Genomic DNA, 15,535 nt, shown 5'->3' with positions numbered 1-15,535 from the left:
TCGGACGGGGCTTGGAGCAGCTTGATCCATTGGAAGGTTCGACTGGATGGGTTTTAAGGTCATTCCCAACCCAAATCCTGCGATTCCATGATGGGAGCCCCTCCTGCAGGCCATGGGCGTGGCGGGCGGACGGACTGCATTTCCCAGCGTCCCGCGCGGCGCGAGGGGTCCGGACTTCCGGCCGCGCGGCCAATCAGGAGCGCCCAGGTGTCGCGGGCGGGGCGGGGGCGGAGGCGGCGAGAAGATGGCGGCCAAGAGCGGCCGGAACGGGCTCCTGGACAAGGTACGGCGGGCGGGGCTCCTCGGCCGCCCCGAGCGGCCCCCGCCCCGGCCGGGGCCCCGGGCGGCGCCCCCACAGCCCCGCGCCCTCCCCCGCCCGCCCCGGGCTTCCACCTTCACTCTAGGGTATCGCTCCCTCAGCCCTGGGCATCCTCATCCCTGAGCATCCCCCCTCAGCCCTGAGCATCCCCATCCCTGAGCATCCCCCCTCAGCCTTGGGCATCCTTATCCCTGGGCATCCACATCCTGAGCATCCCCACTCATCTATGAGCATCCCTACTCATCCCTGAGCATCCCCACTCATCCCTGAGCATCCCCACTCATCCCTGAGCATCCTCATCCCTGAGAATCCTCCCTCCGCCTCCTCCCTTCAGCCCTGGTCATCCCCCTCCATGCTGTAGACGCTCGTAAAAGCAAAAATAAATAGCGGAAAGAACTCGACCCTGTTCTCTTAGGGCAAAGGCTGTGGCTTCCAGTTAATTTGTGTGCTAATTAACCCTGGAAGGAAATGCTTCAGGAGCAGCCACCTGAAATGCTTGGTACCATACACCAGTGTGAGAGCTCTGTCCCAGTTCTCTGTGGTTTTTAGATCCTTTTGTGCCTCATAAAACCGGACATGCAGTGACATTCACTGTGTGCCTCAGAATTCCCACGTGCCAGGCCTGGGGGATAGCTGGGCTTTTCCCTCTGCAGCTGCAGCGGAAGCAGATCAAGTTTTGCATCGTATTTTAAAGTGGTTTTGCTCCTTCCAGAGGAGGGAAAGGAGCTCTTTGGGTTGGTAGTTCATCCATCCGGCCTGGGAGCTTCCAGAGCAGGAAAATGACAGGAGTGAAACTGAGGGTTGCTCTGCTGGCAGCTGAGATTCCAGCTCCAGTCACTGGCCCATTTGGAATAAGGGATGATTTAGGATACTCAGGGCTCAGACTGATGTGTCACCAGGCAGTAATGCAGTTCAGGGGAAGGTGGGCCCTTGGAAAAGCTGGGGAGGGACCCATTCCTGCAGAAGATGTGAATGTGCAGAGTGACAGAGTCCTTTGCTTTTATTCCAGAGAATGGCTTTAACTGAAATTTCCTGTTAGTGCCTTTTAATTCCCCCCTTGTACCAAGGTAGTTGGGGGTTCTCAGAATTTTCCTCATCCCCCGAGAGTGCATGTGGAGCAGTGTGGCTGGACAGCAGGAGCACATCCAGAGGCAGGAATCCAGCCCAGCTGTCCCTTCCTGGGGATAGCAGCAGGAGCAGCAAATGAGGAAGCAAAACCAAACCTGCTGCCAGAGCCACATCCAGCCTGAGACGAGGTGTGTGGGCTGGAGCCCACCAGGAGCTGCCCAGGCAGATTTTGGGGGCAGATCCCCTCTGTCCAGCCAGGCTTTCCCAAGCAGCTTTGCCTTCTGCTCTGCCCCCTGTCCTGCTGCTCAGGGCAGGAACAGGTTGGGATGGGATTGCCCTCACTCCAGCCTTTCCTTTGCAGTGGAAGATTGATGACAAGCCAGTGAAAATCGACAAGTGGGATGGTTCAGCTGTGAAAAACTCCTTGGATGACTCTGCCAAAAAGGTGAGCTCTGTGTCTCTGCTGAGCTGCCCCTCCTGGGAATCCCTCTGGTTTCCTTCCCTGCTTTTTGGGGTGGGTTGTGCCCACAGCCGTGCCGGGTCTGTGGTGGCATATCCTGTGATTCCCACGTGCCTGTGGGGCCTGATGCAGGCATTAACTCCCCACAACCCTCCTGCTCAGTTTCCTGTGCCCCCCTGGCGTTGCCCCCTTCCCAAAAGCAGCGTGGCACATTCCTGAGAGGCTCAGCTGGCTGTTTGTCCCACAGGTGCTGCTGGAGAAGTACAAGTACGTGGAGAACTTCCGCCTGATCGACGGGCGCCTCCTCATCTGCACCATCTCCTGCCTCTTTGCCATCGTGGCTCTCATTTGGGATTACCTGCACCCTTTTCCCGAATCCAAACCCGTCCTGGCCTTTTGTGTTGTCTCATATCCTTCACAGAGCCTGCTGGGGGTTTGACTCCCCATGTTTTCTGCATGTTCCCATTTTCAGGGAATTGCGTTTCCTGCCATGTGCAGATCAGCTGATAATCAGACAGTTTTCATGTGATGGGAAAGTTCCTGCCTGTCTGGCTGTAATGCCCCTAAATTCGGGTGGTCTGAGGGACTTCCTGGGTTTTTTTATTCCATCCACTGTCTGGTTCCAGACACGTTTGCTTTTCCCTAATACCACAGGTCAGACACTGAGAGGGGAAAGAGGAAATTCCACAGATCCCTCTGCCAGCAGCTCTGTGCAGAGGGATCTGCACAGGCTGGATCCACTCCACAGCTCACTGCATGAGGCTCAGCAATGCCAAGGAGTAGTGGTGGCCTGGACTGGGGGAATGGTTGGACTCTATGGTCTCAGAGACATTTTCCAACCTAAGCAATTCTGTGATCCTAAGGAATTTCCCTGTTCCTGGCTGTTCTGGGTGGCTTTCAGAACAAATGGGCGACTTGTCTCACAGCACTTGAAAATTACTTCATTCCAGAAATGGGAAAGAGGAATTTCTCAGTCTGTGCTTAGGGGGAATGCCCAGCAACTCCTCCTGTGGCTTGTTCAGTCTCTAGTTTTCCCAGCAAATGCCAGAGAATCCCAGACTGGTTTGGGTGGGAAGGGACCATCCATTCCCACCCCCTGCCATGGGCAGGGACACTGCCACTAAACCAGGTTGCTCCAAGCCCCATCCAGCCTGGCCTTGGGCACTTCCAGGGAGTGAATAATAAATTACTGAAGTTTAAATTTATTAGTTAATTTCTCACGCTGATGAAGCGTCAGCCAAAACACCCTGTTTGCAATCCAGACGTCACGAGAGGTGCTTCAACCACGGTGTCTGAGGGGATCCAAGCGACTCCTCTGCCTCGTTTCTGCTTCTCCCCGCACCTTCCTGACTTCCTTAACTTCCCCGCACCTATTTTGTGATGATGGGCATCCTGACCATCTATACCTCATACAAGGAGAAGAGCATTTTCCTGGTGGCCCACAGGAAGGACCCGGCGGGGATGGATCCCGACGACGTCTGGCAGCTCTCCTCCAGCCTCAAACGGTACCTGCCTGCTCCAGGGCACCCCTGCCCTGCCTGTTCCTCAGAACCCATCCTGCTCCACCAAATCCATGGCCTGGCCCAGGAATGGGAGCAGCCCCGAGTGGCTTTCTGCCACCGGTGCTCATTTCTTTTAATGTGGGGTGTAAAGGCCTTGAATTGTGTTAATGGTCAGTGCCCAGGAGGGATTTCCCCCCAGACAGGAGGGGGTTTCTGTCCCCCTGGGACCCTGCCCTGAGGGTTCCTGTCCCCCTGGGACCCTGCCCTGAGGTGTGTCTGCCCTCCCACAGGTTTGATGACAAGTACACCCTGAAGCTGACGTTCATCAGCGGGAAAACCAAGCAGCAGAGGGAAGCCGAGTTCACCAAGTCCATTGCCAAGTTCTTTGATAACAACGGGACGTTAGTCATGGAGGCCTACGAGCCAGAGGTGTCCAAGCTGCACGACAGCCTGGCCCTGGAGAGGAAAACAAAATGATTTCAGAGCCCAGCCGCCTCCCAGCAGCCTGCTAAAGTAACACCAATAAAGTCAAATGGCAAAGAAAGTAAATCATGGCCTCTGTTTTTGTCCTGAAGTCCTATTCCATTTTGGATAAGCAGGAATTTTAATACTGGACCCAAGATTTGTTGCAGCTCACGGCTAAGCTTGGTCTCTGTGCCTGCCTTCCAGGCTCTGAGGTGGACTCCAAAATTGGATTTTGGGGGCCCTCAGGAGGGGAAAGACATCACCAATGCTGCCCCAGCGTCCCTGCTTTACCTGGCAGTGCTTTATCACATGACTCTGTGTCCAGGGGCCTTTTCCAATCCCACCTTTCCATTTCTGGTAGGAGTTCAGGACAAAACCCTTCTGTGAAACAACCATCCCCTCGCAAACCAGTTTGCTTTATTTTTGTATTTATCTAAATGGGGGTAGAAGATTGTTTTATATAAAAACCTTTTATGTGTTGGGGGGGGGGGGGGAAGAATCAAATATGCTACTTCTGTGTGCTCAGCCACGAAGCTTCTCAGAAAGTATAGAAGATTTTCCAAGCTCTGTCTGTCTGTCTGTCCCGCAGTTCCCTTCTGGCGTCTCCCGTTCCACGCGTCCCTTCTATAAACTGGCATTTTTTAAAAGAGAGATTTTTTTGGGTTGTTTTTTCAATAAAAGGGAAGAACAGACATCAAACGTGTCCTGGAGCGTCTCTGGGGTGTTTCACGCCTGGGGAGGGAATCCCAGTTCACAAAATCCTCAGGGCTGGAAGAATCCTGGCATTCCCGTGGCACCACCGGTCTTGTCAGCCGAACCTCGTCCCCAGGTGCCACAGGATGAGGGTAGCTCCTCCTTTTACCTTGCAGAGCTGGTTGGGCCTGGCTGCCTCACCCCAAGGAGCCCCCAGACGGACCTTCCTGGTTTTCCGGCCCTCCCTGGCCACGCCTGTCCCACAAGGGGCAGGGGACTCTCCTGGCATCGCGAGCAGGATCCTGGCTCCATCCCTCTCCTGCTCCCTCCCGCCTGCTCCGGGGAGAGCGTCGGGACTCCTCGGCAGCGGCTCCACCATCAATCTCCTCCTGCTATCCCGCCATTCCACCTGCCCATTCCAGGAGCCAGGAGCGCATCACCTGCTCACAGCTGCGCAGGTACTGCCCCTGCTGCCCGCCGGCGCCAGGTTCCGGCAGCTCCCGGGATCCCCGCCCGCCTCCTCGGCCCGCCGAGCGCCTGACCCGGCCCCCCGGCCCCGGGAGCCGCAGGAAGAGGCGGAGCGGGGCGGCCCCGGCGCGGCGGCGGCGGCGGGAGGAGCGGGGTCTGCGGGGATGCGGGGATGCGGGGGATGCAGGAGCGCGGGGCCGGGCACCGAGGGGATGGGGGCTCGGTGCTTGCGAGCTGCAGGGGGGTGCAGGGACACTGGGACTGGGACTGGCACTGGGGTCACCGGGGTGTAGGGGAGCCGGCTTGGGGGTGTCGGGGGGTACACGGCGAGAATCTGGGTACTGCAGGTGGACGGGGGGCGATCGGGGCCCAACGGGGCTCAAGACATGATGCAGGGGGATGCACGGCGGGGGGATTTGTCACTGGGGGTCAGGGCATGTGCAGGGGGATGCACGGAGGGGGGATTTGTCACTGGGGGTCAGGGCATGGTGCAGGGGATGCACGGAGGGGGGATTTGTCACTGGGGGGTCAGAACATGGTGCAGGGGATGCACGGAGTGGGGATTTGTCACTGCGGGGTCGGGGCATGGTGCAGCGCAGGGACATGGGGGGTGCCGGTGGGATCCAGGCGGGAGGGCTGCGGGGGAATGGAGGGATGCACGGGCACAGGGACTCCGGGCCAGTGCCTCTTGGGGAGCTTCAGGCGCTGGGAGCTCGGTGCGGGGCAGGAGGTGCTCAGCCCTCGGGAGCAGCGGGAGGTGGCACCGTGGGTGAAGCAGGGGAGCCTGTGCGGTACGGGGGAGCGGCACAGACGGGCAGGAGGGCGGCTGTGACCCCACCGAGGGGCTCTGCTCTCACCCCACTCTCCCACCCTGCTCAGGTCCCAGGGGGAACCTCAGGGCGGCACCATGTCCCAGGCCACCACCTGCCTCAAGGTGAGCATTCATCCCTATCCCTCCCTTACGGGCCACCCCCTCCTTTGCCGGGATTTAACCCTTTACATCTCACTTTCCCACCCTTCCAGCAGCAGGGGGATGGCGGGGAGAGCCCCCCACCGCTGCCATCACCACCGGGATCCCCGCACATTTTCCCTCCGGAGACGCTGTTCCGACAGGCAGGTGGGGTCACCTACCGCATCCCGGCTCTACTCTACGTGCCCCCGGATGATTCCTTCCTGGCCTTTGCCGAGAAGCGCTCCTCGGCCCGGGACGAGGATGCCAAATACCTGGTGCTGCGGCGGGGCCGCCGGCACGGCTCCTCGGTCAAGGTAAAACGCCCGCGGGCTGCAGGAACACGAGGTGGGCGCGACGCAGGGGGACTCCCGCGGCTGAGCCCCCTTTTCCTTCCTGCCGGCAGTGGGGTCCCACGGAGGAGCTGTCGGCGCTGGCGCTGCCCGGCCACCGCACCATGAGCCCCTGTCCCCTCTACGACGCCAGGAGCGGCACCGTCTTCCTCTTCTGCATCTGCGTGGAGCAGGGGAAGACGGAGCGGTGCCAGATCTGGAGCGGCTGCAGCGCCGCCCGCCTCTGCTTCGCCACCAGCGCCGACGGCGGCCGCGGCTGGGGCGCGCTGCGGGACGTGACGGACGAGGCCATCGGCGCCGACCTGTCCCGCTGGGCCACCTTCGCCGTGGGGCCGGGCCACGGCGTGCAGCTGGACTCGGGGCGCCTGGTGGTGCCCGCCTACGCCTACTACGTGCACGGCTGCCTGTGCGGGGCCCTGCGGCTGCCCTGCTTCACCCGCCAGCACTCGCTCGTCTTCTACAGCGACGACGGCGGGCGCCGCTGGCACAAGGGCGCGCTGCTGGGCGGCGAGCGGACGGGCGAGTGCCAGGTGGCGGAGATCCGCGGCCCCGGGCCGCCCGTGCTCTACTGCAGCGCCCGGGCGCCGCGGGGCTGCCGGGCCGTGGCGCTCAGCACGGACCGCGGGCTGCGCTTCCAGCGGCCGGCGCCGTGCGCGGCCCTGGGCGAGCCGCCGCGGGGCTGCCAGGGCAGCGTGGTCAGCTTCGCCCGCTCCGCCGCCGCGGCGCCCTCCTGGCTGCTCTACTCGCACCCCACCGACCGGCACCGCCGCCGCGACCTGGGCCTCTACGTGAACCCCTCGCCGCTGGACGGGGCGGGCTGGCGGCGGCCCTGGGTGCTGCACGCCGGGCCGGCCGGCTACTCCGACCTGGCCGTCTGCCCCGGAGGCCTCTTCGGGTGCTTGTTCGAGTGCGGAGCCAGCAGCGCCTGCGAGGAAATCTCCTTCTGCCTCTTCACCCTGGAGCCCTCCGGCGAGCAGGAGCTCAAGGCTCCCTAAAATAGACGCGGTTCAGGCAGCGCGGCCGCTCCCGAGCGCTCCGGCGAGCGCGGCAGTGCCGAGACCTCACCGGGACATGGCATCCTGTACACATCGTGTACCTTTTATTTAATTATGCCTTTTAATCACCCGTCAGATGTCCACTGCGGCAGTGGAGGGAGGATCTGCTCTGGCTTGGCCGAGGGGGATGCCAGCACAGCACACGAAATTCCGCTGCTTCCCCAAAAATCAGCATTTTTCACCTGGTAGCAGCTGAAAAGCAGATGGTGCCAGCAAGAGCAGCTGATTCCCTGAGGAAAAAGTACCCAGGAAACTTGGTTTAGTGTAAAATATCCCAGTTCCTGTGTTCCTGCAGGTGGCAGAGGATTCCCAGTTTTTACCATTTTTTATCCTGCTTTCTTCACTTGACTGCTTTAGGCTGAGTTTCTCCCTGCCCCCTGGGCAAAAGCGCTCGAATCTTGACTGGGGCCAAGGGGAGAGGAGTGTTGGGGAGTGTTTCATTCTGCTCCACAGGGAACAGCTTGTAGCGTCCCGACAGTGACAGAGACCTCACATCCCCGTGCTGCTGTCAAATAAAATTCTCCCAAAACACGTGAAATCCAGTCCATACAGGGAAAATCCCAACGGGGCTGGCCCTTCCCCAGAAGGATGCAGGATGGCCCCAAGCACGGCACCTCCCACTCCATCCTGGTGCTGTTCTGTGCCCGGAGAGGCGGGAGGGGGGCAGACAGGATGGGCAGAAGATCAGATCGAGACGGGCACAGGCAGGATGTGGGCAGGGACGGGCAGGATGGGGCCAAGATGGAATGGGGACCGGCAGGATGGGGCCAGATGGCAAAATGGGAACAGACAGGAGCGGACAGGCAGGATGAAGCTGAGGACAGCGCAGGACGGGGCCGGGGGAGAACAGGGAAAAGGGCAGGGACAGGCAGAATGAGGCCGGGGCAAGACGGAGACAGGCGAGAGGGGGACAAGCAGGGTAGGGCCGGATCGGAATGGGGACAGGGACAAGCAGGACGGGGAGCAGCCCCACACCGCCCTCCGCAGCCAGCGTGGCGGATCCGGGGCCCCCCCACCCCTTTTCCCCCCAAAGGCGGGGCCTCTCCGCCCCTTTTCCCCCCGCTTCTCCCGGCGGCGGCGGCGGCGGCCGGATGCGGGCGCTGGGGCTCGGGGCACGGCTGGCACGGGGGGTGCGGGTGCCCTGGGGGTGTCGGGGGTACTTGGAGCACCGGGGGCATTGGGGGTGCTGGGGCCACTGCCGGGAGTAGGGGAGCTGGAGGCACTGGGGATCCCGGGAGCGGTGCTGGTGGCGTTGCTGGGACCGGAGGCACTGCGCGTTCTTGGAGCGCTCGGGATTCGGGGCGCACGGGAGGTGCTGGGCGTTCTCGGAGCCCTGGGGGCGCTGGGGGCACTGGGGGCGCTGGGGGTGCTGGGGGCGCTGCTGGCGCTGCTGCCGCCCCCCGCCCCGGCCGAGACCTTCTCCGCGATGCTGAGCGTGCGGGGAGCGCTGGGCGCCGAGCGCCGCCTGCTCCGCCGGCTCCGCTCCTACCTGCGCGACGAGAGCTCCCGCCTGCGCCTCCTCCGCAGGTACCGGCACCCCCCGACCGCACCCGCGCCCCTCCAGCCACGCATCCCCGCCCCAGGCGTGCGTGATTCCCTGGCTGTGAGCAGAGGTTAGCCCATCCCCACCTTCCCCAAAGCTCCCAATTTTCGGGGGTGGCCCTAAATCAGGGGGTGGTGGAAGGATGGGAAGCTGAGACCGGACATGGCTCAGGCCCCCCTTCCCCCAGCTGTGCCTCAGGAGGGGGACAGCCCCTCAGCCCCCCAGCCATGTTGCAGCATCCCCAAGGCCATCCCCACAGACCCAGTTTTTGGGCTGGGTCACACAGTCCCGCAGCTCTGGCTTGGCCAAAGAGCAGGCACTGGGGCGAAGCTGCCCAGCAAAGGGGGTGCCAGCACCAAAGTACCCTCCCGTGGGTTTGCCTTGCAGGTTCTATGAGAAGGTCCAGGCACTGCACCAGGACCCCGAGGCCTCGGTGGACAACCCCTTGCTGGCCTTCAGCCTCATCAAGCGCCTCCACTCGGACTGGCCCAATGTCATCTACAGCGACGAGGCCACCAGGAACACCCAGGGTACCCACCCAGCAGGGGAGGATGCCCGGCCTTGTGTCCCCTGTCACCGAGGCCAGGGAATAGATGGAGGGGCTGGGGAATGGGTGGAGAAGCAAGAAAATTGTTGGAGGAGCAGAATGGATGGAGGAGCAGGATGTGGGGTCCCCAGGGAAATGAGCTGATAAGGGCGACTGCGCCTCATCATTTCATTTACCCTGCTCTCCCCCACCTCTGTCCCACCCTGCAGCACTCCATGCTGGGCTCAGGGAGGTGGAGCAGGAGCTGCCTGGAGCCGAGGACCTGGAGGGGGCGGCCAGGGCGCTGATGAGGCTGCAGGACGTGTACGCCCTGAGCGTCAAGGGCCTGGCCAGCGGCGTCTTCCAGAGAGCCGGGCAGCCGCCCCTCTACAGCCCCGGCCGGCGCGCCTCCCTCTCTGCCGACGACTGCTTCCACGTGGGAAAGGTCAGGGAGAGCCCCACAGGCCCCCACAAAGCTTCCCCAGCCTGCTGGGGCACTGCTTCCACGGGGACGGGCACAGGGGTTCCCTCACATGGGGTGGGATGGAAGCACAGGTGCAAACAGGGATGGAGATTGAGGTGGGGATGGAACTGGAAAGGAAGGGATGGGACAGGATGGGGATGGAGATGGCAACAGGAAAGTGACAGATGGGATGGGATGGGATGGGATGGGATGGGATGGGATGGGATGGGATGGGAGAGGATGGGATGGGATACGGGATGGGACGGGTTGGGATGGGATGGGATGGGATGGGATGGGATGGGATGGGATGGGATGGGATGGGACGGGACAGAAGGGGATGGGATACAGGATGGGATGGGTTGGGATGGGATGGTTTGGGATGGGGTGGGGTGGGATGGGGTGGGATGGGGTGGCCCAGCTGTCAGGTGCAGGTGATGTGGTGCCCTGCAGGTGGCCTATGACACAGGTGACTATTACCACTCCATTGCATGGCTGGAGGAGGCTGTCAGCCTCTTCCGCCTCTCCTACGGCAGCTGGAACCTGGAGGACCGCAGCAGCCTGGAGGATGCTCTGGACCATCTGGCCTTCTCCTACTTCATGGTACAGCCATGAGTCCCCTCCCCATGCCCAGTGCCCAGCAGAGCCAAACTGTGGGTGGGAGGATGGATGCTGATGGGGTCTCCACTCCCCCGCCCAGGCTGGAAACATCTCTCACGCCTTGAGCCTCTCCAGGGAGTTTCTCCGCTACGGTATGTGGGACAGCCCTGGATGCAGCAGGAAGAGGGAAAAGATTTTGGGATGTCCCCATCACCTCTGCATGACAGCAGCCTCCCTCACCCCACTTCTTGCCCCCATCTGGGGTAATTCTCCAGGGACCCATGCCAGGGAAGGGGGTTGATGGGGGCGCAGCCCTCTGGGTGACACCACCTCCCCAGCAGATCCCAGAAACCAAAGGGTGTCCAGGAACGTGGCCAAGTACAAGAAGCTGCTGGAGACGGGGATGGGGGCAAGTGCCAGGCCCCTGCAGCGCCCCAACAGCACCCGCCTGCAGAGCCGTGACGCCTACGAGGAGCTGTGCCAGCGCCCCAGGGCACAGGTGGGACTGCCAGGGCTGCGGGGTCCCCCAGCACCTCTGGGGTCCCCCTCCCCATGCCCTCCTTGGTCCTCTTCCCCCCCAGGCAGCCCCAGAGCAGCTCCTGCACCTCGGCTGCTCCTACGAGACCAACGGCAGCCCCTTCCTGCTCCTGCAACCTGCCAAGAAGGAGATGGTCCGGACCCAGCCCCACGTGGCTCTGTACCACGATTTCATCACCGATGCTGAGGCTGAGACTATCAAGGGGTTGGCAGGGCCCTGGGTGAGCCCTCCCTGTCCCCAGGGATGCCCCTTTCCTGCAGCAGGCTGATCATGATCCAGGGTGAATGCAGAGATAGGAGGGGTTTTAAGGCCAAAGCCTCCTCCAGGGAGTTCAGATGGGAGGGGGCTTGGAGCAACCTCATCTAGTGGAAGGTGTCCCTGCCTATGGCAGGGCGTGGAACTGGATGATCTTGGAAGGGCCCTTCCAACCCCAACCACTCTAGGATTAGAAGAGACCCTGGGAATGATGACCCCAGTTCCATGTGAGTCTTTTGAGTCCCCCAAAGACTTTTTGGAAGAAACCAGGTCCACAGATGCACCTAAACCACTTCCCAACCAGGCCTGACTTGGTGACTCCACCTGCTGCCACTGCTCCCCTCACCCCAGTGAGACCCCTTGGGGTGGGACAACCAGCTGGCACAAACCCACCACGGCCCCTGCTTGGTGTGAGGGTCCCCACGCGTGGCAACACGCCTCCCCCATGTGTCCCTCAGCTGCAGAGATCCGTGGTTGCCTCCGGGGAGAAGCAGCAGAAAGCCGAGTACCGGATAAGCAAGAGGTAGCGGCCACCCCTCCCTTGTCCTCCAGCCACTCTGTGGGACCCCCATGGCTCCGTGGCCACCTCTGGGGTGGCAGCAGGGCCGTGCTGGGAGGCCTGGCTCCTCCAGCAGTGCCCTGGGGGTGAGGCCCGGCTGCAGGTGAATTTGGGGGCTGATGCGAGGTGTCCCGCAGCGCGTGGCTGAAGGACACGGCCGACCCCGTGGTGCGGGCGCTGGAGCGGCGCATGGCCGCCCTCACCGGCCTGGACCTGCGGCCGCCCTACGCCGAGCACCTGCAGGTGGTCAACTACGGCCTGGGAGGCCACTACGAGCCACACTTCGACCACGCCACGGTCAGGGAGCTGCCAGGCTGGGGACACTGGGGGGTGACGCCCAGGGTGGCTCCTGGGATGGGTCCTGGGATATTCCTGGGGATGGGCCCTGGGATGCTCCTGATGGTGCTGCTGGGATGGTGGCCAAGGGAAGACCCCGAACGTCCCTGGGGGTGTCCCCATGGTGATCCCAAGGTTATTCCCTGAGATGTTCCTAGTGATGCACCCTGGTGTGGCCCCTGGCAGGGGTGGGATGGATGGTCCTGGGATGATGATCCCTGGGTGGGTGACTGGGGAGGGAGGGAAGGAGGGAGAGAAAAGAAGGGAGAAGGAGGGATTTTCTAGGGGGGAACAGTGTGGGGCAGCTTAGAGCTCTGAGGGGCCTCTGGGCTGAGCTGTGTCAGGGCAGCACTGACCGTGCCCACCTCCCCTCCTGGAGCAGTCCACGAAGAGCCCCCTGTACAGAATGAAGTCAGGCAACAGGATCGCCACAATCATGATCTACGTGAGTCCCCCCTCGTTTCCAGGCCTGGAGGGATGAGCCTGGCTTGGCCCTTGGGGGATGGGATGGGTGAGGGCAGCCCTAAAACACTGGAATGTGTGGGAAGTGCCAGCATCTGTGGAGTATGCAGGAGCTTGTGCCGTGCCAAACTGGGGGAACAGGGCTGGGGCCCAAGGGAGGTTTTGTGCCTCGGTTTCCCTGTGCAAAGGAGCACCACAGGGAAGGGGGGACCAAGGCTCCTATTTTTGCTCCTTTTCCAGCTGAGTGCAGTGGAGGCTGGAGGCTCCACTGCTTTCATCTATGCCAACTTCAGCGTGCCTGTGGTCAAGGTGAGGGCTCGTGTGGAACCGCTGGGAGCAGGGAAGGGAGAGGGCACTGCCCTCTGTATCCCAGCTCCTGCAGGGAGTTGTGGTCAAGCCTCTCCTGATGCCAAACCCCAGCCCCGGGCTCCCTAATCTGTTTTGGGGTGCCAAAATTCACTCTTGGGGATCCCAGCTCTGTTTTGGGGTACCAAACCCGTCTCTGCTCCGCAGAATGCGGCTCTTTTCTGGTGGAACCTGCGGAGGAACGGGAATGGTGATGGGGACACCCTCCACGCCGGCTGCCCCGTCCTGGCCGGGGACAAGTGGGGTGAGAGATGCTACCAGGGCTCACCCGGGGCTGGAGGCACAGCTCCACCGACAGGGAGGAAAGAGGGGCTGGGAATGCACAAATATCCTGCACGATAGGGGAAAAGTTCCCCGACAGCAGCACAGGATCAGAGAAAGGTGCCGAGGGAAGGGAGCAGACAGGGGTCCGTGTCCTTGTCCCTTCCAGTGGCCAATAAGTGGATCCATGAGTACGGGCAGGAGTTCCGGCGGCCGTGCAGCGCTGACCCTCAGGACTGAGCTGCCCTGGGACCACAGATGTGACATCTGATGTGACATCTGCAGGTGGCAAAGCCACCCCCGCACAGCATCTCCCCAAGGACGGAGCGAGGGAGGGAGGGAGGGAGAGAAGGGGGCAGCAGCGGAGCAGCGCATGATCGGCAGGGGCGCTTGCTCAACCACAGCCAAACTGGTTGGAAATAAAGTCTTTTATAAACTGGAGTCTGTTCTGGGGTGCCAAACCCTATCCCGGAGGCTCCCATCTGTTTTGGAATGCCTAAATCCAGTCTCGGGGAGAAGGCAGCTCCTTCCAGCCAGGCCCATCAACCCGCCAGGCTTCCCATTCCCTGGCCCTCGCTCCATGCCCAGCGATGCCCCTGCAGCCCCCGGGAGCCCGTGGCTCTCCGCGGCCTTTCCCGGTGCCTCCCTGCCCGCTGCTCCGCGGGGCCGAGCGGACCAGGCTCCCTCCCTCAGCTCGCTGAGCGAGCCTGGGCTTTCTTAGCCTAGGCAAGAGGGTTGGGTTCGCTTTTTTTCCCCCCTTTCCCTGGCCTAGAAGACTGTGGGAGCAATCCAGCAATCCTTCGGCCGTTTTTTTTTTTTATTTTTCCCCCGAGCGGCTCGGTTCGGTTTGGGCCCAGGACCGCAGAGCCGGCGGGAGGAGCATCGGCCGGGGACGGGAGGGGCCGCCCCGGCCCGGCCCGGCCCCAAACTCGGCACAGCCGAGCCAACCGGAGGAAGGACACCAGATGCAGCGGCATCATCTGCAGTGACGAGGGGACACCGCCATAAATCCACAGGTTCCCTGTGTTTAGCCTGAGGTGCTGGGTGCCCCCTTTGTGTTCCTCTTCCCCGGGACGGGAGCCGCCGCCATTTTCTTCCCTCCCCACCACGTTGCGGCCCCTGTGGGCTTTTCCCCCTTTTCTGGGATTTTGTTCTGTTTTGTTGGGGGTTTTTTGTTTGTTTTGTTTTGTTTTGTTTCGTTTTGTTTGTTTCGTTTCCTTTCATTTCATTTGGTTTTGTTTATATCCAGCGGGAGTGAGGGGGGGGGTCAGTGGTGTTAAGGTCGGACAATTCAATATCTAGCATTTATTAATTTTCTTTTTCCTGTGCCTTGTGGGCACTCTGAGGAAAAATGATTGGGCTTTCACCTACTGCTGTTAACCGCCTACTGGCAGAAAGGGATTGTTTGAGCCCTTTCTTTAGAGGAAACACTCTTCCAGAGCGGTTTTTCTCCTAAACTTGTCTCTAAACCGAGCCGCTCATCCAGGTGGCATTTGGGTGAGATTCAAACCCTCCGGCATGGAAACCCAGCTCTCCAGGGAGATCCCCATATCACCTCCTGGCCCGGCAAAGGGAAGGGACAGAAATCGGGAGGGGGATGAACCAGAAGGCAGAGCTCTCCCGAGGCTCTCCTTGCTTTGGGGTCAGAAATGCGCTTTTATCGCTCCTGGCTGTGTTCATCCAGCCTGGATTAACCCTTCCATGGGCACACAGGGACAGGGCTGAGCTGCAGGGAGCATCTGGGCAAGGCCAGAGGCTCCACCAGCCCTTTGGGGCTGTTAAACCGGCCGGAATGTAAAACAGCCTGCAAGACTTGCAGCTTCTCCCAATTCCAGTCAGGAACAAGCACCGCAGGACGCAGAGAAGGCTGAACAAAGCACAGGTTACTCACCAGCCCATTTATGACTTCCAGATGTTTCTGCACATATGGGAGTCATTGGTCACAGGAAGGAGGGGGAAAAGTGAAAGCTGTGGCTAAATCCCCCACACTGGGGTGCAGGGAAGGGATGGGGAAGCATTTTGGATGACAAGAGGCTTCCATGAGTCACCAGAAAAACCCAGTGGCTGGGTCTGGTGCAGGAACAGCTGGATCAACCCCCTTCCTCCACAGGCTGCTCCAAGGAGCCCGAGCATCACAGCTAAAGGGAAAGCAGGAATTCCCAATCCAGGATTTTCACAAATGCTTTATTTGTAGGCGAGGGAGATGGACAGAGAACAGGACAAGACCAGGATGAGGCTGACACGGGACACGGCGTGTGGCCTCCAGGGAACTGACACTGACACACACACACCCACAC

At 61.3% G+C, this 15,535-nt stretch overlaps 4 protein-coding genes across 9 annotated transcripts in view; 3 read left to right on the top strand and 1 right to left on the bottom strand.

Annotated features, from left to right (window-relative positions):
* LOC139585286 (uncharacterized) overlaps positions 1-15,535 on the bottom strand; it is a 445,268-nt gene that overhangs the window by 357,707 nt on the left and 72,026 nt on the right. The gene's annotated exons all lie outside the window — the stretch shown is intronic.
* On the top strand, positions 150-3,898 carry SPCS2 (signal peptidase complex subunit 2). The gene is made up of 5 exons (XM_071417878.1): positions 150-283; positions 1,749-1,832; positions 2,095-2,255; positions 3,218-3,352; positions 3,640-3,898. The coding sequence occupies exons 1-5, from the start codon at positions 245-247 to the stop codon at positions 3,824-3,826; spliced, it is 606 nt and encodes a 201-aa protein (XP_071273979.1). The 5' UTR covers positions 150-244; the 3' UTR covers positions 3,827-3,898.
* Positions 4,728-7,863, top strand: NEU3 (neuraminidase 3). 5 transcript variants are annotated; one of them, XM_071417872.1, is made up of 4 exons: positions 4,728-4,965; positions 5,855-5,909; positions 5,999-6,241; positions 6,331-7,863. In XM_071417872.1, the coding sequence occupies exons 2-4, from the start codon at positions 5,883-5,885 to the stop codon at positions 7,270-7,272; spliced, it is 1,212 nt and encodes a 403-aa protein (XP_071273973.1). In that variant the 5' UTR covers positions 4,728-4,965; positions 5,855-5,882; the 3' UTR covers positions 7,273-7,863. The 5 variants fall into 5 exon arrangements, with proteins under 5 accessions (XP_071273973.1, XP_071273976.1, XP_071273975.1 ...); XM_071417875.1 differs by having other exon boundaries at positions 4,731-4,965; positions 6,002-6,241; XM_071417874.1 differs by lacking the exon at positions 4,728-4,965 and adding an exon at positions 5,044-5,129 and having other exon boundaries at positions 6,002-6,241.
* Positions 8,005-13,661, top strand: P4HA3 (prolyl 4-hydroxylase subunit alpha 3). Its single transcript, XM_071417899.1, has 14 exons — positions 8,005-8,043; positions 8,366-8,859; positions 9,263-9,405; positions 9,632-9,846; positions 10,315-10,464; positions 10,562-10,613; positions 10,803-10,960; positions 11,043-11,219; positions 11,713-11,777; positions 11,951-12,110; positions 12,532-12,594; positions 12,852-12,920; positions 13,125-13,221; positions 13,408-13,661. Exons 1-14 carry the CDS (start codon positions 8,005-8,007, stop codon positions 13,476-13,478), a joined length of 1,953 nt encoding a protein of 650 aa, XP_071274000.1. The 3' UTR covers positions 13,479-13,661.

Source organism: Agelaius tricolor, unplaced genomic scaffold (assembly GCF_023055355.1).
Source record: "Agelaius tricolor isolate 1412-34295 unplaced genomic scaffold, bAgeTri1.0.p SCAF_71, whole genome shotgun sequence".
Lineage (NCBI taxonomy): Eukaryota > Metazoa > Chordata > Aves > Passeriformes > Icteridae > Agelaius > Agelaius tricolor.
The sequence above is the reverse complement of the archived record's forward strand: the minus strand, read 5'-3'. Positions and strand labels throughout refer to the sequence as shown.

Excerpts from the sequence above, each read along its gene's own strand:
- SPCS2 (XM_071417878.1), top strand. The coding sequence starts at position 245 with ATGGCGGCCAAGAGCGGCCGGAACGGGCTCCTGGACAAG. Across the intron at positions 284-1,748 it reads GGAACGGGCTCCTGGACAAG|TGGAAGATTGATGACAAGCC; the intron begins GTACGGCGGGCG and ends TTTCCTTTGCAG. Across the intron at positions 3,353-3,639 it reads CTCTCCTCCAGCCTCAAACG|GTTTGATGACAAGTACACCC; the intron begins GTACCTGCCTGC and ends GCCCTCCCACAG.
- NEU3 (XM_071417872.1), top strand. The coding sequence starts at position 5,883 with ATGTCCCAGGCCACCACCTGCCTCAAG. Across the intron at positions 5,910-5,998 it reads AGGCCACCACCTGCCTCAAG|CAGCAGGGGGATGGCGGGGA; the intron begins GTGAGCATTCAT and ends CCACCCTTCCAG. Across the intron at positions 6,242-6,330 it reads GGCACGGCTCCTCGGTCAAG|TGGGGTCCCACGGAGGAGCT; the intron begins GTAAAACGCCCG and ends TCCTGCCGGCAG.
- P4HA3 (XM_071417899.1), top strand. The coding sequence starts at position 8,005 with ATGGGCAGAAGATCAGATCGAGACGGGCACAGGCAGGAT. Across the intron at positions 9,406-9,631 it reads GGCCACCAGGAACACCCAGG|CACTCCATGCTGGGCTCAGG; the intron begins GTACCCACCCAG and ends CCCACCCTGCAG. Across the intron at positions 11,778-11,950 it reads GAGTACCGGATAAGCAAGAG|CGCGTGGCTGAAGGACACGG; the intron begins GTAGCGGCCACC and ends GGTGTCCCGCAG.